The sequence below is a fragment of the Mustela lutreola genome, chromosome 11, assembly GCF_030435805.1.
Source record: "Mustela lutreola isolate mMusLut2 chromosome 11, mMusLut2.pri, whole genome shotgun sequence".
Lineage (NCBI taxonomy): Eukaryota > Metazoa > Chordata > Mammalia > Carnivora > Mustelidae > Mustela > Mustela lutreola.
In genome coordinates, this window is record NC_081300.1 from 73,436,747 (window position 1) to 73,460,171 (window position 23,425).

General features: G+C 52.3%; 1 protein-coding gene across 1 annotated transcript in view; it reads right to left on the reverse strand.

Moving 5' to 3' along the window:
• MYO18B (myosin XVIIIB) overlaps positions 1–19,709 on the reverse strand; it is a 250,714-nt gene extending 231,005 nt beyond the window's left edge. Inside the window, exons 1-5 of the mRNA XM_059139951.1 lie at positions 19,543–19,709; positions 6,340–6,444; positions 4,456–4,614; positions 871–2,133; positions 253–319 (exon numbers count right to left, since the gene is read on the reverse strand). Coding sequence (XP_058995934.1) covers positions 253–319; positions 871–2,133; positions 4,456–4,614; positions 6,340–6,378 — 1,528 coding nt within the window. The 5' untranslated portion in view covers positions 6,379–6,444; positions 19,543–19,709. The remainder of the gene's footprint in view (positions 1–252; positions 320–870; positions 2,134–4,455; positions 4,615–6,339; positions 6,445–19,542) is intronic.
• Positions 19,710–23,425: the final 3,716 nt, after the last annotated feature.

Genomic DNA, 23,425 nt, shown 5'->3' on the forward strand with positions numbered 1-23,425 from the left:
TGACTTTGTTAAATAATGAATTCCCGAGGGGCAGTTGCCTTTGGAAAGATCAGCTACGTGGGTCAAATGACACTCAACTCTTCCCAGTCCAAAAGCCACAGACTCCTATCCTAGACTCAGTTGCTCCTTGCCCCTCCCTTCCCGCACCCACCCTCCCCACAAAGGGATTCAGCAAATATGACTAGCAGTGGAGGGGCATGAAAGGGAAATACTTAGACCCTCCCCTACTTAGGTCCTAACACCCCTGATTACCAAGAGTAAATCCATCCTTCTGAACCAGCCAGACTTTCTCTGCCTCGTACCATCTGTCCTCGGGAGCCTGGGAGCAAAGATCACATAAATCAGACCAAGAGGACACTGCCTGCCCTACCCCCCAACACCGAATCAGCAGAGAACCCTTTACATGGGAGTTTCTCACTGTGTGATCTGGGACCACTGAAATCAGAATTTCCCCAAGGGAGAGCAAGGAGGGGGCTGTTTATTTGCAGGGAAATGCCTTGGCCTACCCCTGGCCTTTTGAATGGAGGCTCTGAGGCAGGGCCTGGGAATCTGCATTTTGAGCACTCTACAATTTGCACAACCCCAAGTTTGAGAAATACCATGTGACACCATGAGTGGACATCTCCCACTCTTGGGACCTCCTTCATGATTCCTCCAGGACAGGAATAGTGGGGGCTTCCAGACCCCAGCATATGGAAGCGTATCAAAGAGGAAGTGTTACGCCCTCTTCTTGAGTGGGCCGTCCCACTCCAATTCCCTGTCCATCTCCTATCCTGCCTTATTCACCCCCAGGAGCAGGTCCTTCCCATCCGTCTATCTCTGGAGGGTCCCTCTTGCCCCGCCCCACTCGCCGGGGCTGCAGTCCCTCACCTGATCCAAGTCTTTGCTCCCCTCCAGCCGGTCTGGCCCCTCTTCACTCTCCTTCTGAGTCTGAGGCCTTTCTGCCTGGCCCTCCAGAGCAGATAGTCTGGGTCCTTCCGGCTCTGTCTCCAGGGTCTTGGCCCCATCATCTGCTCCCACACAGGACTCCCCAGCTTTCTGCTCTCTGCTTTCCGGCTGGCCCTCCTTCCCAGCAGGCACTGGGGTCTCTCTGCCTGCACCCACCTCCTCGGGGGCTGTACGGCCCTTCTCTGTCTTCCACCCAGCTTTACTTGCCTCTCCAGACTCACCCTGAGGTTGCCCTTTCTTGACTACCTTAGCCTGGGGCTCCGCTGCCTTCCCAGGCACACTCTGAGGCTCCCCCACTTTCTCTACCTGTCCAGGAGCTTCCCCCACCTTCCCTGGCTGCCCCTGCCCTTGGCTCACTTTGTTCTCCTTGCTCTGTGGTTCCTCTGTCTTCTCTGACTTTCTTGGGAGCATACCTTCTTTGTCCTTCTTACTCTGGGAACCGTCCCACTTGCTCCTTCCAACCAGGGAAACTCCCCACTTTCTCACCTGGATTTGGGCCCCAGCCCCCTTCCCTTCACCCCCTTCCTTGGAGAGATTTCCCTTTGCCATCTTGTTTGGGGGGTTCCCTCCCCCTTTCTCTGCTGTCTCCTGCCTCTCCCCTTCCCATGGCCCCTCTCTCCCCTGGACCTCACCCCCTTTCAGTCCTTTGGTCTGGGGGGCCCCGCCCCCTTTCTTTCCTGAACCTTGTTTAGTTGGTAGCACCTTTCCTGGGTCCCCAACACCCTCAGTCTGAGTCTTCTCAGCCTTTGAGGCTGAGTCCTTAGTGCCAGCCTGGGGACCATGAGGAGTCCCGGGAGTCCCTCCCTTTTTCTCTCCTCCAGGGTCTGTGGCCGGGGGTGCGGTCTTGCAGGTGGGAGCATCAGGGGGCTGGGTCTGCTGCTCCGGCTTGGCTGAGTCCGGGTCCAGCTTGGCCACCATTAGCAGCACGTCACCCCTCCGCACACCTCTCTTGAAGGGCAGGGGTTTTTTGGCCGGTGTCACCCCAGTGCCCGATTCCTGAGGCTTCTCGCCATTGATGCTGGTCATTGGCACGGGGTCTGTGGGGCTGGCCCCCTCGCTCTCCTTGGCCGGAATGTTGGAGTTCTGTGGAGAGCTTGACTGGTTGCCTTGGATAATTTGCTGGTTTCCAAATTTGGTGCCACTGTTGGACCTGCTCTTGGGTTGGCTAGTGGAAATTTCTGGGGTCTAGGAGAGAGAGGCCACAATCACACTTAGCTCCTTGCTGACCTGCAGGATTTGGGCCAAACAAGATAAGCAACCCTACCCTCCCTCAATCCCACCCATGGACTCTCCTCCTTTGGTTGTTAGTCACCCAAACCTCCAGTCTGCTCTATAGGGGAGGTGGTGCCCCCAGCATCACTAAAGCCAAGAGGCAATTCACACACGTGCATTTTACAGATGAGCAAAGCGAGGCCTCGACCATACACGGTGGTGGGACCTAGAACCCAGCTCTCCCAACATTCGCTATGGGTTTCTTTCTGCCTCAGGGTGGTTCCAGCCTCTCCCTGTCTCTCCCTGCCGCCTGGCCTTCAGGAAACCAAGTCAGCTCGCTCAGCTTCATTTCACCTCCCTGCAAACTGGGGGCAGAGTCTGATGGCTCCCTGCAAGGATAACATGAGGACCTTGTGCTGGGTGGGGCACCAGGTCTGCTAGGGTAAGGAGAGGATCCAGTTAGCTACCGCTTAGGACAAGAAAGTTAAATTGGCAAAAGTCAGTCAGGACTCACAGCGTCGCAGACACATGAGCTCCAGCCCCAGGAACGTCTTGGCCCACGGTCCAGACACCTGTTGTAGTCTGAGGCTTGTCTGTTCTGCGTCCTGGCTGAGTCTCTGGCTCAGCCTTGGGGTGACAGTTTGTCCCCATCCTGTGCTCAGCTCTGCTTCTTCGCTTGTGCCCCTTGACACGAGCACGGCCTGAAGCCTTGTGGGACACTTGCCTACCCAGGCCTCTGTGGCCACACTAGCCACCTTGCTCTCTAGATTGGCCCTTCCCGAGGCAGCTTGCCCGAGCAGAGAACACATAGACTCCCGTCCTGGCTCAGCTTCTGTCTGGCCTCATGACCTTGAGCAAGTTGCTTGACCTTGAGGACCTTGCATGACCTTGACCTGAGGTTTCTCAGTCCCTGCCTCTGAGAAGTGGGTGTAATCCCATCTACCCCATTGTGCAGAGGAGCTCAAAGGAGCCCGTGAGCAGCAAAGTGAACCCCATCTCGTAATAAACAGCACACGCTCACGACCTAACCACAGTATCTGGAGGTTGACTTTGGCCCCACTTATGCCCAGCTCAGGCAGGGGTGGGGACAGAACCCATCCTCCCTGTAATGTGCCCCCAGAAGCCTTGGCAGGGATATTTCAACAGTTGCTGTTATTCAGCTGCCGGAGAGCCTCTTGGAGGCAGGGAAGCCATTGTAATTGGACAGGTGCGGGCACGTGGGGGGCCGGACAGGCTCACAACAGCTGAACAGGGGTGGGAGGCAGAGCCAGGCTGGTCACTGGGCCCAAGCCAACTCCAGCCCCCACGGCCACCAGAACGCTAGTGCATTGCAGTATTTTCTCCATCCCAAGGGGGTGCTGGAGAGACATGAGGAGATGCCCTGTCTGTCCGACAGTAATAAACCCAAGCCCACCTGCCTGGTGTCCAACTTCATCATCCTGCCCGGGGTTCCCTGGCTAGGAAGGGAAGGGAGGGAGACAGCACTGGCTACCATCAGGGTTGAACTTGCAAGTCCTTAAAGTACAGGGGCTGTATCTTGTCCTGCAACAGCTTCCATTCCACAGCACTATTCAGAATAATTAGGGGATTTAGCGGACACAGACAAATCAAAAATGATGCCAGCTGCAGCTGAGTACTGAGGTCCCTACTTGTGCCAAGCATTAACCCTCTAATGATTGGCATGTGGCCCTTCCGAGGAACTCAGGGGAGGGGCAGCTGGAGGGCGCTGGGTGGCGCAGCTGGAGTCATGCCTGTTTGCCCCCTGCTATGGAGAGGTTTCCGTATTTTAACAACCAATACACCTATAACCAACAACAGTCACTCAGGATCTTTCCCATGTAAAGTAAGCCAACTCTGGGTCCTTAGCTAACATCAAGCTTCCTCTTTCTGCAAAAGTAGGGGTAAAAAGATCCCCACAATTGCACATCAGCTCATAGCCTTCATTCAGTCTTTAAACAATCATTCGTTGAGCTCCCCTCTAGGCCAAATTTTACAGGAGGGGCTCCATATATGTCACCATGCCAACCACAATTAAGGCAAACTCAGAGGGTGCTGTGGGAATCGGAGGAAGGAAGGCAATAGCAGAGCTTTCCAGAGATGTACTATTTGAGCTGGGTTTTGAAGGAAGCATAGGAGTTCAGTAGATCAGCTGAAGAAAGGACATTCCTCCAAGGGGGGAGAATAGAAGCGAAGGCAAGATGGTGGCTGACTTAGGAGGCTCATAGGACAGGATGGTGGGGGTTGACTGGCATCCCCTGGCACCCAGTCCCCTTCCCCAGGGTGGGGGGCACTTACCTCTTGTTCTGGAGAGGCGAGTGCTGCCTCTTTCCTCAGCCTTGCTTCCTTGGACTCTTTCTCAGTCTCCCGGACCAGTTGCTTAATGAAGCCCCCTGGGATGACGGAGAAAAGGGGAGGGGGCGAAGACGGTGGAGGGCTCTTGTCCTCCTCCCGAATCTGTGTTTGCAGAAGCAAAGAAGGAAAAAGCTCAGTAAGTGAACCAGTGGGAGCAAGCAGACCTTTGAGAAGTTGGCAGTGGAGCCCAGGAGGGAGCCAAGGGGGACATACATGACCAAGCATGTGTATGAAGCAGATGGGGTTGGGCATGGTTCTGGGATGCCTTGAGACAGCGCATGGAAATGGAACGCATGAGCAGCAGAAGCCCCCTCGTCCTTGTGATTTCTGCCCAGACTGAATTTCCTCATTATATGAGTTTGGCCCGTCAGTTCCCTTCCTTGGCTTGGAGCAGACTCAGGGAGGACCCGGTCTGTAAGGAACTTTTCCGTTGTCGGAAAGGGGGCGGACCCCAGGAAACCAGGCACATTCCCCACCTCAGCTTGCAGTTAAAATACCAGACTGACATCTATGGCACACCAGGAAGGTGGGAGGGTAAGAAATGGTTTATAACCATTCCTGGCCTGGCCTGTGGCTTCTTGAGGGTCCTTATACCAGGACCCAGACAACCAAGGGCTCCCCAGCACTGGCTCTTAAAGCTGGCAGGCTGGATGCTGGCATTTTACACCAGAAACATGGCCTCAGCCCAAGCTGGTTGGAGTTGGCATGTCGCTGAGTCTCCTGTGTGGACTGCAACAGCATGGGGACCGAGACAATGGGACCTGCTCCGGCCAACCGGGCTGTATCTTTAACTGGCATCACTGTGACCGCCCAGGAGGGGGCAAAAAATCTGCAGGGCCCTCTATGGTAGAGCCACACACTGGTTAAAACAAGGTCCTTATTAAGGTCCACCTATGTGGCTGGCAAAAGACTTGGTCTCTGCAGCCTGCCTAATAGGAGGGGCATCCAGAGGAGACAGGAAAGACCAGGAGACAAAGCAGAGGCCAGGGGTTGAGGCTGGTTGATGCAGACCTCTGCCCAGGGAGAGAGAAGCAGGGAGCATGCAAGGCTGGGCTCCCACGGACTCCACGCCTCTCCCTTCAGCAGGAACCGAAAGCCATGTCATTAGACAGAGTGAAGCTCAAGGCACCCTCAGCGGGTGTCAGCCTCTGCTTTCTGCCGGGCTGTTCTTGACACGGCACCCAGAGCAGTCTGAGAGGGACAAAGGCAATCAGAAGGCAGCCAGAGAGAACTTCTCCACCACCCCACCCCTCAGGCTCCAATGCATCAAATTGTACAGGAGGGTGGGAGGCGCGGAGAGGGAGATGGCAGCATCAGAGAAAGAGACAGCCCTTTGTGGTATCTTGTGAGAAGAGACGAAGGGGAAAAGAATCACGGGAAAGAAGGGCCCGGTTCCAGTTCTCCATGGTAACAGAAGGCAGGGACCACAGAAGCCCATCCCCACGGCAGAAGTCTGGCAGCCAACATCTCTGTCTTCCCCCCGCCGCCCACACAAGCCCAGTGCTCCTGGAAGCCGCCATGATGATCCAGACAGGACAGCCGGTCTACCCTCATTCCCCACCCGCCTACTGAGGAACCGGAAGAGACTGGGCAGTCATGGGAAGAGTTCAAGGAGTTCATGAACTGGGTTGGAGAAGCCATGGCTAACTAGAGCTGGCCAAGGGAAATGGAGGGGGGGGGGTGCCTGGAACATGTCACAGGGCGGGGCTGGATGCCAGATTCCCCACTGACGTGGGAGGGGACAGCCTGGGCCACCCATGCTCTGACTTGTCCTCTGACTTGGCAGTCAGCCCCACGGCTGTAGTTTGAGCCCTGAACATTACTTTCCTTCTGCTCCCACAGGGCGAGGCGTGATGAGATGGCCATGCTGAGGCGATGTCAGGGCTGAGATGGGATGACACGGAGCTCTCGGCCGGACAGCACAAAATGTGGCTTTATGGACACACACACAGCACATGAGACAGATGGAGACACAGGTGAGGGTGGGGGACAGAAGAGAGATACAGGTTAGCTCTTGGACACAGCCCTCCTCCCACCCCCACCAGCGACACGAACCAAGGTCACACAGCTGCGCACAGCCCACTGGGAGGACCCCAGTCACCATGGAGGTTGCCAGCAGCTAAGTGGACAGCGCCCCCAAATCCTTTTCCCCTTGATCCCACATTTTGACTTGTCATTGAGACATAATATATGTCAGAAAATACAGAAGTATACAGCTCAGCGGCCCTTACCCAAAGACCATATCTATGTAACCAGCATCCTGATAGAGAATAAAAACTATCATTTTATTTGTAAGATCGGGCAGATCTAATCTATGGTGATGAAGGTCAGAGGAGTCGTTAGCTTTGGCCTGGAAAGGGACACAAGAGAATGTCCTGGGGGGATGGAAGTGTTCTTTATCTTGATCTGGGAGGGGCCCCCATGAGTGCATCCCCTGAAAAAATACACCCACCAGTACAATTAATCCCCTGGAAGGCAATCCCATCTCAATTCAAAAATAAACAGAACCGGAGTGCCTGGCTGGCTCAGTCGGTTAAGTGTCCCGACTCCAGGTTTGGATCAAGTCATGATCTCACGGCTCGTGAGATGGAGCCCTACACTATGCTCAGCGAGAGGGCATGTCTACTTGAGATTCTCTCTCTCCCTCTCCTCCGCCCTTCGCTCCCCACTCTACCCTTCACCTCTGCTCAAAGGCACTCTCTCTCTAAAAAAAAATAAAAAATAAAAAAATAAAAATAAACAAAACATTCCAGTCCCCCTCACCTTGCCTCATGCCCCTTCTTAAGTTACTGTCCCCCAGAGGAGAACCACTGTCCTAACTTTGATACCATAGAATAGTGTGTTTCTCTTTTGTGAGGAAGCAGGTGGTGTCACAATCCGACCATAAGCATTAGGAAAAGACAGGCACCCAAACTATCAATTAGCCCCATGCTTTGGAAGGAAACAATTTAGCATGGTCAGCATCATACCGAGAGCCTTTTTCTTTTCTTTTCTTTTCTTTTTTTTTACAAAGGGAGCTCATTTATTGTCAACGTTCCCAATGTATCCCCCAAAATAGAAAAGAACCCCCCAACTCAACCCCCACCCATACACCCCCAGCATCATATTGAGAATCTTGATAAATGTTCATAACTTTTGACTTAGAAAGTCCTCTTCTGGAAAACAAGTTTGAGGAAGGGATCCTAAAGCAGAAACTTTCATCCCTGGGTCCCTCATAACACCCAAACCAGAGACACAACCCAGGCGTGCAGTAACTAGAGAAGGCCAAATAAATCCCAGCCCATCTAACTTGAAGGAATATGGCGAATCCATTGAGAAGGGTACATAGGAAACATTTTACAACAGCTCCAGGGAACAGTCATTTCTAAGGTCAGCCGTTAAAATCTGCTCATTCGTAAGCATACAGCATACCAGTCTTTGATGAGCTTACAGAGTTTTGCAGCCGAGACCACAATCCCGTTACCCCAAGGAGACCCTTCCAGACCATTTGCAGCCACTATAGCTGTATTCTCCCTTAGTGCCTTAGATATGGGATCTGAGCATCTGCGGTCTTCTTTGTGTCTGGCTTCTCCCACTGTGCAGTTCGTCTTTTTTTTTTTTTTTAAAGATCTTATGTATTTATTTGACAGAGAGAGACAGTGAGAAAGATGTCCCCCCTTCTCATCATCCCAGAGTTTCCAAAGCCCTATCTGGCCTTCAAGTAGCTGCTTTCAGTGACTTATCTGTACGACGGCTTTGCGCAGAGTTCAAGGTGATCCCACCCACTGCTTATCGTGGAAGCTGGAGAGGCAGAACTTGGGGCCCGGAGGGGTTGGGCTGGAGGCAGCTCCCACCAGCTCCTACCATCTTCCAGGAGTCCGCTAAGGCCACTTCTTTCTAACTCCACATTCTGTGATGTCACTTTAACCGCTAAGAAGTTGGCTCTGGAAGGGTTTATGTCCCAGAAACTGGCAAATGAGTCAGATCAGGGCTTTGGTTCCAGGAGCTGCCCATTAAATGTTTACCAGCACAGGACTGACTGAGACCCTCACACACACATACCCCTGTGGGGCCTGGGCAAGAGGAAATCTCAAGATCCAAAGATCCAAGAAGGGACATTTCAGCTCTGATGAGGTCATGAACCAAAGAGGAGACCCTGGGAACATGTCCCAGTGCAAAGAGCCAAGTCTTTGCCTTGAGAAAAAACTCCCCACCATGTGGACTCCCCGGCTCGCAGAGACAAAGGAAGCTGGAGAGTGCACATAAGGTGAGATCCCTGGGGATGGAGGGACCCTAGGGAGGCCCCCAAGTGACTCACAGCCAGAGTCCGCTATGCCGCGTGCCTGGGAAGTAGAGCCCGGGTTATGAATAGCCCTGACATGAGGTAGATACTCTGTCCACTGTCCCCTCCCCCTTCCCATCCAGCCCAAGCCTGGCCAGCCCAGTGGCTGCTTCCCAAGGATCACCCTCAGCTTCAAGGCTCCAGGGAGAATCCTGGCTGTCAGTGTGGGCTGTCCTCAGCCCAGGGCTGCTGGCCTGCCCAGAGGTTCCACAGCACAGGGGAACAAGAGGGAGCTCTGCGTGGGGCCATCACTCCCCACGTCCCCTCGGAGGCACCAGGCCAGTCCCAGTGACCCAGGGCCAGGAGCCAATGCCACTGGGGAGGCTTTGTCAAGCTTTAATTTAAGTAAGTGTTCTTATCACCACGTTCCCTTCCAGGCCAAAAACTCACACCTGCCCCATCAGCTGCCGTTTAAAGCGATGAGGAAGCCCCAGACGCTCGGAAACCATGGTATAACGTCTTCAGTCACCCCTTAGGAAGGGGGGAGGCTGGGGAAAGGAAAGGTGATCCCCAAAGTCAGGGACAGCTTGACACAGTTTTTCATGATGCAAGCTAGATCTGAGGGGCCCCAGGAGAACCTCAAGGCTTTCCCTCTCACCCCCTAAATGTCCAGTCCTAACACAGAGGCCAGCCCTCCAGTGACTTCCCCTCTCTCAAAGAACAAACTCCCAAGTCTTTATAGAGGCTCAGGTGGCCCCCACAACCATCTGCCCAAATGCCTCTGCCTCTTGCTCCTCCCCAGCAGTGACATTGACCTCTTGCAGGCACTTCTACACAGGTTCCCACCTCAGGGCCTTTGCACATTCTGTTCCCTCGGCTCCAGATGCTTTTCCTTCCACATGGTAAGTCTTTGCTCAGAGTCATCCTGTCACTGATACTGCCTTCACTGCTTAAATGAAGGCATAACTCCCATCCCTCCCACCGCACCCCTACCCTCCCCCAGGATTGCACATCATTTTATCCTGTTCTCCCCCCCCACCCCACCCTGCCACTGCAATTTATGGCTAATTACCAGTGTCCATCATGCTATAGATTTTTTGTTGTTGTTTAGTTTCTGATTCACCCTGCAGAACATGGCCCTATGAAGACCAGAATTTCCAACTGTTATGTCCTCTTACGTGGGTCCAGTGCCTAGGACAGTGCCTGGCACATACTTAGTTCTCAGCAAATGTTTTTTGAATGAATGTAGGAACTCAGGAACAGGTAATGATGAGGAGTGTGGCTGAGAAGGGGCAGAGGAGGACTTTGGCAGCAAGACTGTGATGTGGATTTCTGACATCCTCCTGTGCTATCTGTATCCATGGTGGGGGGAGGGGTGGCACAGGGGGCAGCCGCATGTTATCATGGCCCAAGTACGTGTCCTGCCACCACCACTACCCTGGGGGAACCCAGGAAATTCTCCAAGCCTCATTTTTCTCAGACTTAAAACAGGAGGAGAACACCTATAACTGAGCATGTTCTTAATCACCAGTAATTGCCCTCGATCATATTTTTCATTTTTATTTGACTCCATGGCTCAAGGCTGGCCTGGAGAGCCCAGCCCAGGATAATTCTCCAGCATTGAGGGAGAAGCTACTACATGCCTAGCAATGAGATAGATCATTACACCCAATTGCCCCCAGTTCCCCCTTAATTCCTACTGGAACTAGAATTTATTTATTTTAAAAGTCATTATCATTTTCATTCCCACAACAGCACCGTGTGGTTGGCATCCTCCCATAGAGCAAACAGTGACTCAGAGAGGTAAAGGCGCTTGCCCAGGGTCACCCAGCAAAAAGATCAAGCTGAGTCCCTCCCCCTCCCCAAGACGTCCCATGCCTCCCACCCACACTCTGCTCCCATTTCAGCCCCAGGCTGGTGGTAAGAATCAAGGGCCAATCTGGGGCCACTAGGTTGGGGCTTGGAGGTTCCCTAGGTTGGGAACCTACCTAGGTTGGGTAATCCCAGGAAGTTGGTTTAAGAACGTACCTCCTCAGGTAGCTGGGGGTATGCTCTATTTGGTCAGTATCTGTTGGGTGTTAGTCACAGCACTGGGTCTGTTGTAGTTTGAGGAGCAAGGGGGTTTAAGGTCACACAGGAAGGAGTGGGATGACCTTGTTGACTAAACTGCTCCTTCTGCTCAACCCTGAAATCTCAGCCCTTAGACCCTGGAAGGGAGGCAACAAAAGCTAGACCACTGATGACAGGCCCCCATGAAGATCTGCGCACGGCTCTGTGCTGAGAACGTGAGTGGTCATGTCACGACTCCCACAAGGCACCCTGTTCTGAGGTGGGTTCTGTGAGTGACCCCATATCAGAGGGAGGGCAAGTGCCTTGCTTCCAGCCAGTAGGGGGGGGCCAGGGCGGGGGCAGAGGAAGGTGCCCCAAGCTGGGTATCATCCATTCACCCCTTCAGACCCATCCTCCACCCCTTCTACCTACTGGCTTCCAGGTGGGCCCAAGTTCATGGGAATCACCCAGTGGCAGAGATCAGAGGGCACCTGTGCTCTCGGCTCTCTGCTCTCCCTGCTGGGTGCCCACAGGCTGGCTGCCTCCCTCCCTCGAAGGTGCCCTCCCAAAGTCCCCTCTCCTGTCCTGGCCTGGTGGATCTTCCCCACCCAATCACCTACCCCCAGCCCTCTTCAGTCCAGAAGAAAGCTCCTCCTATTGCTGGTCCAGCATGCTGTGCTCGGGGGAGGTCCGCAAAGTTTCCCATAAAGGGCCAGATAGGAAGCTGGTCAAGCACTGAGGTCACAGGGTCTCCCTTGCAACTACTCAGCTCTGCCTTTGCACCCCAGAAGCAGTCCTGGGTGATATATAAAAGAAGGGGTGTGGCCATTTCAATGCAACTTCATTTTTTAAACCAGGCAGAAAGCTGGATTTGGTCCTGGCCAAATCGGGTAGGAGGAGGTCAAAGTTCCAACATTCATACCACAAGCTTTCTGAGGACCCCCACAGGCTCTCTTTCCTCATCCCTTCTTCCAAGGCAGCCAGGTCTGGGGCCATTCCCCGGATGGAAGGGCCCCAAGTCTATGCAGGTTGCTGGGGAAGGGAAGAATGGAGGCTTGGTTCTTCTATTTGGGCTTCCTAACATTCTGCTTCCTTCTTTAGCCTGCTCTGTGCTTCGGGGTGCTGACCACTAGGGTTGTAGACCCCAGGGCTCCCTGGCTCTCTGGCCTCCTGCTGAATTTGGTCAATGGAAGGCTCTGGAAGGAGACCTGCATATGGGAGGGACTAGAGGTAGAGTCTTTATTGCCCTACCTGTCCTGCTTCCTCCATCTCCGGCCCCAGTTTTGGCAAAGGCTATGTTTCTCCATCTACAGCCATAAGCCCCTTGGAGCAGTCCCTCTTCAAGGACAGACTGCCATTAGCCCCCAGGTTCCTCTATTAACCATCTCTGCCTTGCAACCAGCCCAATGCTAGTAACCCACCACTGCTTGTCCCCTGCGTTATTGGTTTCCTTAACCCTGCACACACCTCTTGGAAGAGTTCCTTCATTAAAAAGTCTCTCCACATTACCAGCTGGGTATGCTGTCATCGTGGGACCCTAGCCAATATAGCCAGGGGGCAAGTAGGTTTCAACTCATGCATTAATTCTGACAGATGGTTAGTTGCCTCCTGGGGTGTTATATGGGAAGGACTCTGAGCTTTTATCTGGGCTCAGTGGAAGAGAATGCTCTGATTGATTATTAATGTCTGTCCCAGGCATGGAAGGAGGGAATGAGACAGGAATAGGAATAGGAATAGGAATAGGAATAGGAATGCTACCTATTTGCCAGATGTTGGCTTAAGGGACAAAGTGACTCTCTTGATTCATGCATGATGCAGCCAAGCTCATCCAGACCTAGAGTTTGATGGTCACAGAGCCACGCAGTAATGAAAAGAGACTTTGCCCAACACAGAGACACCCTCCCCTCATCAGAGCAAGGGAAACCCACATCTAGCAAGTAGCCCATTATCCTAGAAGATGAGAAGAGAGGGTAGGGGAGGTGATGAATTAGAAAAAAGGGAGGTTAGCAGTAGGAAATAGAGAGAGTGAAGAAGAAGGGAGGGAGGGAGGGAAGAGCAAGGGAGGCATTGATGGAGAAGACAGGGAAGCAGGGGGTGGAGAATGCAATGCCCTGCCCACTGTCCACTGTCAGAGAGCCTCAGAGGACCAGCCCTGCTCACAAGGAATCTCCTGGATGGAAAATCAATGAATCCTTGCTTGGTCATACCCAGTGATGGGGAGCTCATTACTAAGTAAGACACTCAGGGTCTGCTCTCATTTTGTTTTTCTTCTTTGAAACCAGAGCTGCAAAGCCCTCAGAGGCCATAGAACCCACCTTCTCTGATCCTGGCACACAACGAGGGTCCTCATTTTCCTGTTCCCTGGGATCTACCACCTTTTCCTCCTACCCACAGAGCTGCCTTATCAGGACAGCCACATGCAGACCCCAGTTCTCTTCTCTGGAGTGGCAGATAAGGTTTTCCATGTGACCCATATGGGGTCTGCCCCCAATTTTCTCATCTGAAGCCTTCAACCATTTCTCAGTTAAGAAATTTCTCACGGCTCCCAGAACCTTCAGAATGCTGGCCACTGTCCCCAGGAAGTTTTCTAGATGGTTCTTTGCAACAGAGTGGACACTTCCATTCACAAAGGCTGACTGGGGTGAACACAGCAGACCTCCTGTCCCTTGATGGGCTCACCTCCTCTTTAGAGGTCTCACAGCTAACCTCAGGCCTCACCTGCCTTCCGTGGACTCCCTTAGGGCTGCAGTCCCACCACCTGTCAAATGAGGGCACCAGCCTTTCTTGTCCATTTCACAAGGCAGTGGGATTACTGGATGCTCTGTACACCTGTGAGCCGCGACATTCCCAGCATCCCTATCCCCCACTGCCCCCAGTCTTTCAGGTTCCTGGACCCAACTCCAACTGCAGGGGGCGTTCCCCACACAACACCAAGCTGTTCTCAACACCAGCAGGGTGATTAAGAGTCAACTCCATTCAACTCAATTCTGACACCATCTACTGGAGACAGTTCGACATTCTGCAGGTAAAGGGCTCAGCCCCACAAGAGCACCCTCCACTTCGGACTCCAGTCTTGAACCCAAGTTGTCACCTGTGTTTCTGACCATCTCTGGCTATAAATCAGAAGTACCCATGACCCCCATCTTGTTTCTGATACATTTGCCAGAACAGCTCGAACTCAGAGAAATTTTTGCTCCCCAAATCACCCATTTATTATGAAGGGATAGAAGTCAGGATGGAAGAGATACTCAGGGCAGGGGATGGGGAAAGGGTAGGGGGCCCCAGGCCTGATCCAGGGTCACCAATCTCCCCAAATTTCCATATGTTCATCAACCAGGAGTTCTCCGAACACTATTCTTTTGGGATTTTATGGAGACTTTGTTACATAGGTACGATGGATGAAATCATGGGCCATTGGTGATTGAACTCAGTCTCTCACCCCTCTCCTGCCTCAGAGATCAGGGGTAGGTTCCAATCCTCTAATCCCATGGTTGTCTCCATCGGCCATCAGCTCCCATCCTTAGGTGGTTTTCAAAAATCATGGTGTTAGCATTAACAAAAGCCACATTTATCACTCTCAAGACTTAAGGAATGCCAATAGTTTCAGAGCTGTGAGCTCTGAACTATGAAGAAAAACCAAATATTTATAAGAAATATGTTTTGGTCATCTGAATATGGCACCCAGGTCCATTAAATTCTGCAAAAGCTCTGCACCTCAGGGGCTGACAAGCCAGCACCCACCCGCCCCTTTACGCCTTGCCTCAACCCACAAATCAAGCAGTGAGTATTTCTTGGAGACATGAACAGAGAAAAGTCTGGGTCCCTCCAACACATCACCATTCCCCTCTCCATATCTGTGGTTGTCCCACTGACCTAGGCAGGCCCATGCCCTTGCCAGCCACCATATAGCCTGATGAGATGCTGGACCTTACAGACCAGCCTCCTGACCTCATGCAGGGACAGCCAACAATGTCTCTCCTTCATGCCAGCACCAGCTGATCTGCAGTTGGGCACTGCCCAGAGTGTTACATTGAGAATGATCCTGTACTAGCAGAAAGGCATGTGGTGATCAACTAGTAATGCCTACCATGAGCACAGAAACGGCTAGAGTTGGTAGGTCTGCCAAGTATTTGCCATTGGCCGTCTGGTGTTCTGCTGGCTGCAGTGAAGCAAGAAGCTGGTCACACTTCTGCTGGGGGAGTGGGGGGATCCCATGACTGCTTGTAGGGTCCAGTGCCCCATTGATGGGCTATCTTCCTACCCATACTATGTTGCCCTCTGGAGCTAGGCTGTCAAATAAAGCAGCCCCTAGCCACACGTGATTTAAATGACTGAAATAATTGAAAAGGAAATCCAAGGAAAACATCACCTTCCAGGTCACACTGGCCATATTTCAAATGCTCAATAGCCACAGTTGGCTAGCAGCTACCATAGTGGACAGGAAAGGTACAGAATATTTCTATCCTTGCAGAAGCTTTATTGGATCACACTAGATTAGATCAGTGGTTTTCAGTAGGTGTGATTGTGCTCATCAGTGGATGTTTGCAATGCCTGAAGACATTTTTGGTTGTCACAGCTAGAGTGTGTGTGTGGGGGGGGGGGGTGCTAGGGGTATCCACCAGGGAGAGGCCAGGCATGCTTCCAACATCCTACAGGATAGCCTTCCCACCCCGCACCACATACAACGAAGAATCATCCAGACCCAAATGTCAATAGTGGGTTGGTTGAGACACCCTTCTCTAAAAAGTCCTTATCGAGCAAAGAGAAGCATTCAGGGTTTGGAAACAAGGGCAAAATAATCTTGGTTTGAATAATAAATAGCAAAGAATGATAATAGAAAAAAAAGAGAGAGAGCTGACCCACCATTGACAAAAGAGAAGAAATTCCTGGATCCATCACCACTTAGTAGCTCTGTGTCCTTGGGCAGTCACAAAACCTCTCTGATTCTCAATTTCCTCAGAAAAACTGACACTGCAGTAGCCCCTTCCAAAATATTATCAGTGGATCCAGTGAGGTCATGAGTGTGAATGGGCTTTGTTACCTGTCCATGTGAAACAGTATAGCACAATTTACTAGCAAAGCTCCTGTTGTTTATTATAGTAGACTGAAGATACAGTCTCCTGCGGAACAGCAGAGTCCCAGTTTCATTTCATTCTGCACGACATTGGGGGCACTTAAACCTCGAAATCCCACTTCTTGATCTGTAAAATGGAGCTGATAACTCATGCACAAACTCACAGGGATATCCAGCACCAATGAGACATTTAATCCCATTGAGCAGGTGCGTCTCTCTCTCTCTCGCTCTCGCTCTCTCGGCTCAACAGCTAATCCTGTTGCCCTCCATGAAATTGAAACTCAAGCCCCAGCTGGTACCCACGAAACAGCTGAAAATGTATTCAGTCTTTTATGGGCCAAGAAAAATTCCCTTGGGACCCCAGTCCTTGAAATTCCTATTTCCCTGAGCGTGGGTATTGGCCAGGTATTTGGTGAACCCACACTGCAAATTGTGGAGGATCCTTTCTTCATTGCCGGAGACTGTAGTTCTTAAAGGGAATGAAGCATTCGGGAGAGGCTCAGTGCAAAGCAGGGCAGGAAAGGAAAATCACAGAGCTGGGGGAGTCCTGTCCAGGAGGAGGTGATTCAGATGAAGCTGATGGTGCCCTTGGATTCTTCAGACTGACTGATGGGTCTGGGTGTGTGTGTGTGTGTGTGTGTGTGTGAGAGAGAGAGAGAGAGAGAAACAGACAGACAGACAGATATCTGCCTTGATAGTAATACAATGCCCACCATCCTGTGAGCTCTTATCCCAAAGACATTGTTTGGTGAATAAAGGTCATATTTGTTGAATAAAGGTCATATTTGTTGGCCTCTGTTGACTTAAGACATATGATTTAATCCTTTCCTTTGAGGTTTGGATGATACTGAGGGAGAAGGCTTTGGGGGCAGAGGTAATAGGGAAAATAGGGCTATTAGCCCTAAAATGAGGAACCCTAGGCTGGTCCCCAGTGCCAGTCTTGAGGGCAGGGACTGGCTGTTCTAAAGCCACTGCTGACACTGCAAATCTGTGTGTCCTTGAGCAAGTTGCTTCCCCTCTCTGTGCCACAGTCCGGATTGGGTCTGACAGCACCCAGCCCCCCCCCCCCCCCCCCGTCTCAAGCTCTCTTTGTCCCTTTCTCAAACCATTCCATTTCACACAGTTTCACACGGTATAAGGGTATAAGGGTACCACGAAGAGACACGGAGGAACTGTAAACACATGTCATTAAGTGAAAGCAGGCAATCTGTAAAGGCCCCACTGCCGTCTGATTTCAAGTATACGACATTCTGGAAGAAAGCACCACTATAATGAGAGTAAAAAGATCCGTGGTTGCCCGGGGTTGGGAGGGGTGGGGATGAGCAGACAGAGCGTGGAGGACAGGGAAGGCCCTCCGTATGCTATGGCAATGATGGGTCCACTTTGCCATTTGTCCAAACCCCTAGAATGTCTGCCACCAAGAATGAGCCCCGATGTCAACTATGGACTCCGGGTGATGATGGTGTATCCCTGAAGGCTCACCCGTTGGGTCAGTTGTCCCACTTGGGTGTGGAATGTGGAGAGCGGGGAGAGGATATCCATGTGTGGGGACATGGGAAATCTCTGTACCTGTCCCCCAGTTTTGCTGTGGACCTGAAATGGCTCTAGAAAATAAAATTTATTAATGAAAAAAATTAGCAGGAATTATAATCTCATGGCATGTTAACGAACTGGAATTAAAAATGTAAACGTAAAAGAAAACCAAGCAAGGCCATATACCACAGCGACCAACCACCTGCTTAAAAGGCACCACTCACAGGCGCCTGGGCGGCACAGTGGGTGAAGCGTCCTGCTCTTGGTTTCAGCCCAGGTTGTGCGTGATCTCAGGGTCATGAGATAGAGCCCTACGTCGAGCTCTGTACTCAGTGTGGCATCTGCTTGGGATTCCTTCTCCCTCTCCCTTTGGGCCTCCTGCTCATGCCTTCCCTGCCTCCCACTCCATTCTCTAAAATAAATAAACATTTTTTTTTTTAAAGAGAGAGACAAAATGACCATTCAGACAGTTGTTTCTAACTACCAAGTAAGCCAGGCCCCACTGAAGGGCTATCTCATCGTGGCCCAGTAGAAACAACCAGAGTTCTCGTTCTCTGGCCGCGCCAGGAAGTCTCTTCGCTTTGTGGCCTTCTGTTCTCATCCTGAAATGCCACCAGAAGGGCTCAGTCTTTCTCCCCTGGGTCCCACCGGCCTTCATATATTTTGCAAGAATGAGGACTGGGCAGCCCCCTCTAGGCTTTCTCAGCTCACGCCTGAGGAAAGGCGGGTCTCTGGCTTCAGTGGGCCCCAGAGCCTGCTATGAGGTATGAAATCTGTGGGTTTCTGGGCTCCTGCCCCCAAGATTGTTCCATGGGTCTCAGGAGAGCTGGGGAGTCTGCGCTTTGGAAGGCCCCCAGCGAAGGCTGACTGCCCACACTTGAAGAAATGCTGCCCCAGAGGTTGGGTCCCGGAAGATGGCTCTGTGATAGGGCCACCCAACACCCTCAGGTTTGGAAGGGGACACCAAAGCTGGGGAGTGACTTGTCTGAGGTCACCGACTCAGCAGAGCCCAAGCTGGGTGACTCAAGGTGACCAGGCCTGTGTGCAGGTGGCCCCAAATACTTACTCACTGGAGACAGGCAGCCCCTCAGAAGTCAGGAGACTGCCTTTGCTCTTCCTCCTTCTCTCCCCACCCCCAGGCTCCTCTTTCTGTCATATTCGAGAACTCATTCATAGCCTACTGGACCCAGGTCTTCCCCAAATCCACCCTGGACCTATCATGCAGAGACGGGAGAACACAGCTCGGGTCAGCAGCAAAAACAAGATGCAAGAAACTACCACCATGTTGGACACAGGAAGCTCGCGTGGGCCCCTCTGTTAGCTGGGTTCTTAAAAAGGGTAGGCATCTTCCTGCCGGCCACAAAGAAAAAGGAACAACCCACATTTCCAGACCCTGTGGGATGGGAACCCAGGCCTCTGCCAGCTCAGGGCTAGACTGGACTTTATTCCCCCAGCCTCCTCTAGCAGAAACCCTGCACCGAGGCTCCGAGGCTCTGAGGCCCGGAGGTCCCGGCCCCACAGGGCAAGCCAGATAAAGTAGGTCCTGGGACTGACTGAGGATCAAGTCAGTGCCGCCTGAAACCCAAGCTTTGTCTTCCAACCAGCGCGTCCCTCCCCCACCATGCACATGCTTATTGAAAATAAAAGGCCACCACCACGAAGGCTTGTCCTTGCCAGGGTGGGGAACTTGGCCCCAGGAGAGTCGGCTGCCTGACCATAAACTGACAACCTGTGAAGCAGAAACCACTGGTAGGGGAGGGAAAAATAGGAACTGTGAACGTGGCGGGGTTGAGATTATACCCTGGAGGGTATCCAGGACTCTAAACATAGTTTTTAAAAATGATTAGCAGATGACTGGGGTCCGACAGGCGAGGGGGAGCCTCAGAAGTGTCTGCTCACCCCAGCATTTTGTTCTAAAAAAATCCTGCCACTTAAGACTCTTTGTTTTCTAAGCAGGCCTTACGGGCCGTCGGAGGCTGTCCAGCCAGAGCGGCCCCAAGACGGCAGACCGCAGGTCCCAACACGTGCCACCCTAGTCCCCCAAAAGCACATTCTGGAAAATTATGCCCGTCAGCTCCCAAGGTGCCCCTTGTAAAAACTCGTCCCACTGTACCTTCTCCGTGCAAGGCCACGGGTCACGGGAAACACAGCGGCCTGAGAGCTCTCCCCTGGGGGCAGCGCAGAGACCCCACCAAGCCTGGACAGCGGGGGCGAAGGAGAAATGTCAGGAACACCCTCACACACATCCCCTTCCCTGTCTGCTCCTCCCCGTCCTCCCCACACCCTCCCTCTGCACCAATGTGACGGCAGCAGCTGAGCCGACAAGTCATTTCTAAAATTAGCCGGTGAGCCCCAGGTCTGGCCAGGAGATGACAGCCTGGGGTGGCCGCAGACCAGGCATCGGACAGCATGGACATATTTGGTGGCATGGAGCAGGGGAGGGGACAGCACATTCTCACCCGTCATCCCTGTCCCCAACAGGCTGCATACTCCAGGCTCTGACCCACACTGATAACTGGAGGCCGTGGGGGTTAGGGGGAGGAGGGGAGCATGGCTCTGCCTTCCAGCTGGACTCGGGGGAAAAAAATAACTTGAGCCAGTTCTGGTGTCTCTTGGTAAACAATCAATGCGTGAAAATATGTGTCCCCCGCCAGATACCCCTACGGGATTTATACTGATCTCATTCACTATTCCTGACAACCCTGCTCAAGGTAAGGGTTTCCCCACTCTCGTTTGACCCATAGGGCATGGACTGAGGCACAGACATGTCAACTAACTGGCCCAAAGCCGTGGGAAACCGGGATTCGAACCCAGGCAGTGCTGGCTCCAGAGAGCACAATCGTAAATGCTGCGGCAAACAGGACACTAAAAAGTACCGTACCGTGTCTGCTGCCCAGGAGAAAAGTAAGGACGTCGATAGGTTAAGAATATCACATCCACACAGTTAGCAAGGGACTCCGATCTAGATCTTTCTGATTCCTAAAGCCAGGGTCATTCCATGCAAACAAGGCATGCTGCTTCTCTTTAGAGACATTTTAACCAGAAGAACACGTTGTTACTTTTCCATCTCTCCTGCTGATACAGCAAGATACTCTCAAGGTACTTCCTTCCTTCTGGGAACTAAGATTCAGCATTTTATTGGAAGTTCGTGGAAACAGTTTCCTTTGGATAATGAAATGTGAACCCACCTCCTGTCCTGTTAATCTTGTGTATCTTTCCATGGTGCTGGGTCCTATGCGGTGGGGTGGACGCGTAGAAACAACTCCAAGTCTCCGTCAGACTCCATTAGCAACGCTGTTTACGTTGACTTGAAGGGCACTGTGTCCTGAGGGCCCCTGGCATGTCCGCTTATTACCCTGGGAAATGTGGTGCTGAAAAATGCACCCGAAAGACCAAGTATCACTCTGCCCAAGCTGTGATTTAGGGCAGGTCTTGTAAACGTCATTTTGTTCCCCGGCTGAGCATTTGCCTGCTGGTCTCCAGGCTTTGCTCCCCAGGGGGCAGGACAGGATAAAAAAGTGAAGGCCCTTTTACCAAGGCCCCCCACGGAAATTGGCCCCATTTGGCATGGACAGTCCAGGTGGAGGCGGGTCCATGGGGACACGGACTGAGGAACCATGGGCATGTGCACCTGTCCCGGGGTGGTCAATTTCTCTGCTGGAGACCTGGCCTCGTCTTTAGCTGGCCAGTTCTGGATCCACAAAATGGCCAAGCGATGGATTGTAATTTTTTTTTTTTTAAGATTTTATCTATTTGAGAGAGAGAGAGCATGAACACAAGCAGGAGTAGGGGTAAAGCAGAGGGAAAGGGAGAAGCAGGCTGAGTGGGGAGCCTGGCTCGGGACTCAATCCCAGGATCGTGACCTGAGCCAAATGCAGAGGCTTAAACCATGGAGCCACCCAGGCATCCCTGGCTTGTGATATCTTATTGGGGCAACTTAACTTAAGCCTCCTGATTATCCTTAACTTCTTTTTTGGGTAGGACCCTTGTTGGTGGCCCTTCTCTTTTGTCCCCGGAGATACAATATTCTAGTCATTATCTACAGACAGCCCCGTGACTCAGGGACCCCCAGTGCACCGCACCTCACTGCACACTAGGTGACTGCTTCTGCCTATCTCCTGAGGGCTGAATGCCATACCCTGGCCTCTCCCATTTTGGGCTCCTATCATCCCCACTGTTTTCAGAAAACCATGTGTAGGTTTGTGTGTGTGTGTGTGTGTGGTGTGTCCTGATAAACTGGAGAACAGTCCCGTGCATCCGAGTGTCATGGAGCAATCATGAGACTCCCCCCACATGACTGTCGCAGGGCCTGTGTTGTGTGTCATTGTCCCCACAGAGGTGAAAGGGACAGTCTCTCTCTGTCTGTATCCTTAAGTGGCTGGTACACAATTATGCATCCCATAAACACGTATGAAATAAATAACCAAATGTATGGAAACTGGACCAGAGCAAATGTCCCAGGACCTGGCCCCACATCGTGCGTTCTCTAGATGTCTGTCTGTCTGTCTGACATCTCCCACCTGTCTGTGGTCTCCTATTCATCCCGGTCACCCAGCACCAGGCCAGGCCCTGAGCAGGGGCTCATGGAATCTCTAGTGGACAAAGCAACTGGTGAACAGAAGACTACAGCCCAGACTGTGGAGGTGGGAGAGATCCCTGTAGAGAGACGCCCGAAGCCCACCTCCTGACCAGAGTCTGGAGCTGGTGTGTCTACACAGAGCTCTGGATGTCAGGGAAGGACACAGTCTTTGGAGCAAGGGAGCAAGGCCCAATCCTAATTTCGAAGAAATGTCCTCACCTCAAGGTTCCCTTCTATGAAATGGGGATCCTGATGCCACTGTCTGGTCCAGTCCTTCACGGCCCATGGTAGGTGCTCAGCGAGTGTTTGCTGAATGACTGAATGACCTAACGTAGATCTGTAAAAGCTTTCCCCAGCTCTGCACTACCTGCAGAGGAGAGCCAACTTTGACCTTCTTAGTGATGCTGGTGTCCTCTCACAGGATGGCCTCGTGGTGTCCTGCTGGCCCCCCAGCATGTTTTCCTCTCCTCGCATTCTCCATGCTCAGGAGAGCCAGGCTCGGTGTGTCCTGGCCACCATTCCACAGCCCAGGAGAGTAGTCCGGAATGCATACACTCTCCCATATCTGGCCTGGTTGACCCCTCTGCTTTTTAGTATCTTTCCCCAAAGCATCCATCAAGCTTAGCCTAGCCACCCAGTCCCACTGTCCAGGATTTACTTTCTCCTTCACTTTTCTCAAACGCTTTGCTGCCCTAAATAAAGAAGTAGACGGAAGCAAGCTCAAAATGGGAAAGTTTATTCAAGGATAGAAGAGGGATTGCAACTCAGGACAAGCAAATGGCAGCAAGCTGCTGGCGAGTAGGGTCTGGGGTTTGGGGTGGGTTCCATGGACAGACAGGGAACGTAAAGAAGGGACAGTTCAACGAGGGTCTGTTACAATCAATGACAAAAGGAAGGCTGGCTCTGAAAACTCGCCGAGCAGATGGAACTCATCCAGCTACACACACAGAGGTCCATTCAGCCCGCTTGGCGAGACCAACCTGACCTGCATCACCTCGGTTCACGCCTCTGGCAAAATTTCCCACAATGGACAGGGGACAGCTTCCAACCAACAGCTTATCATCCAAGGAAACTGTAACACAATCAGTCTTCCATAAATCGGGAAAACCAATCTCTTAGCCTTGAAGTTGTAACTTCCCTCGGGCACAGGCATGAGGCTCCTTTTCCCTACTGCACTTCTATCTTAGACTGTGATTTTTTTCCCAGCTCCATGGGACAAAGCAGCCAGTGCATTTCCTTTCACCAGCATACCATCCCCACTCATCTCTGCTGCAAATGTGAATGCTGGGAGCACCCCTCTCTTTGATCTAGGGCTTTCTGTGTTGCACCTATTACTGCCAATTCCTGGCTGTGGCCACGGCCAGCTGGCCAGTGGGTGATCCAGCCTCCCATCACCTCCAGCTAACTCCTATGGCAC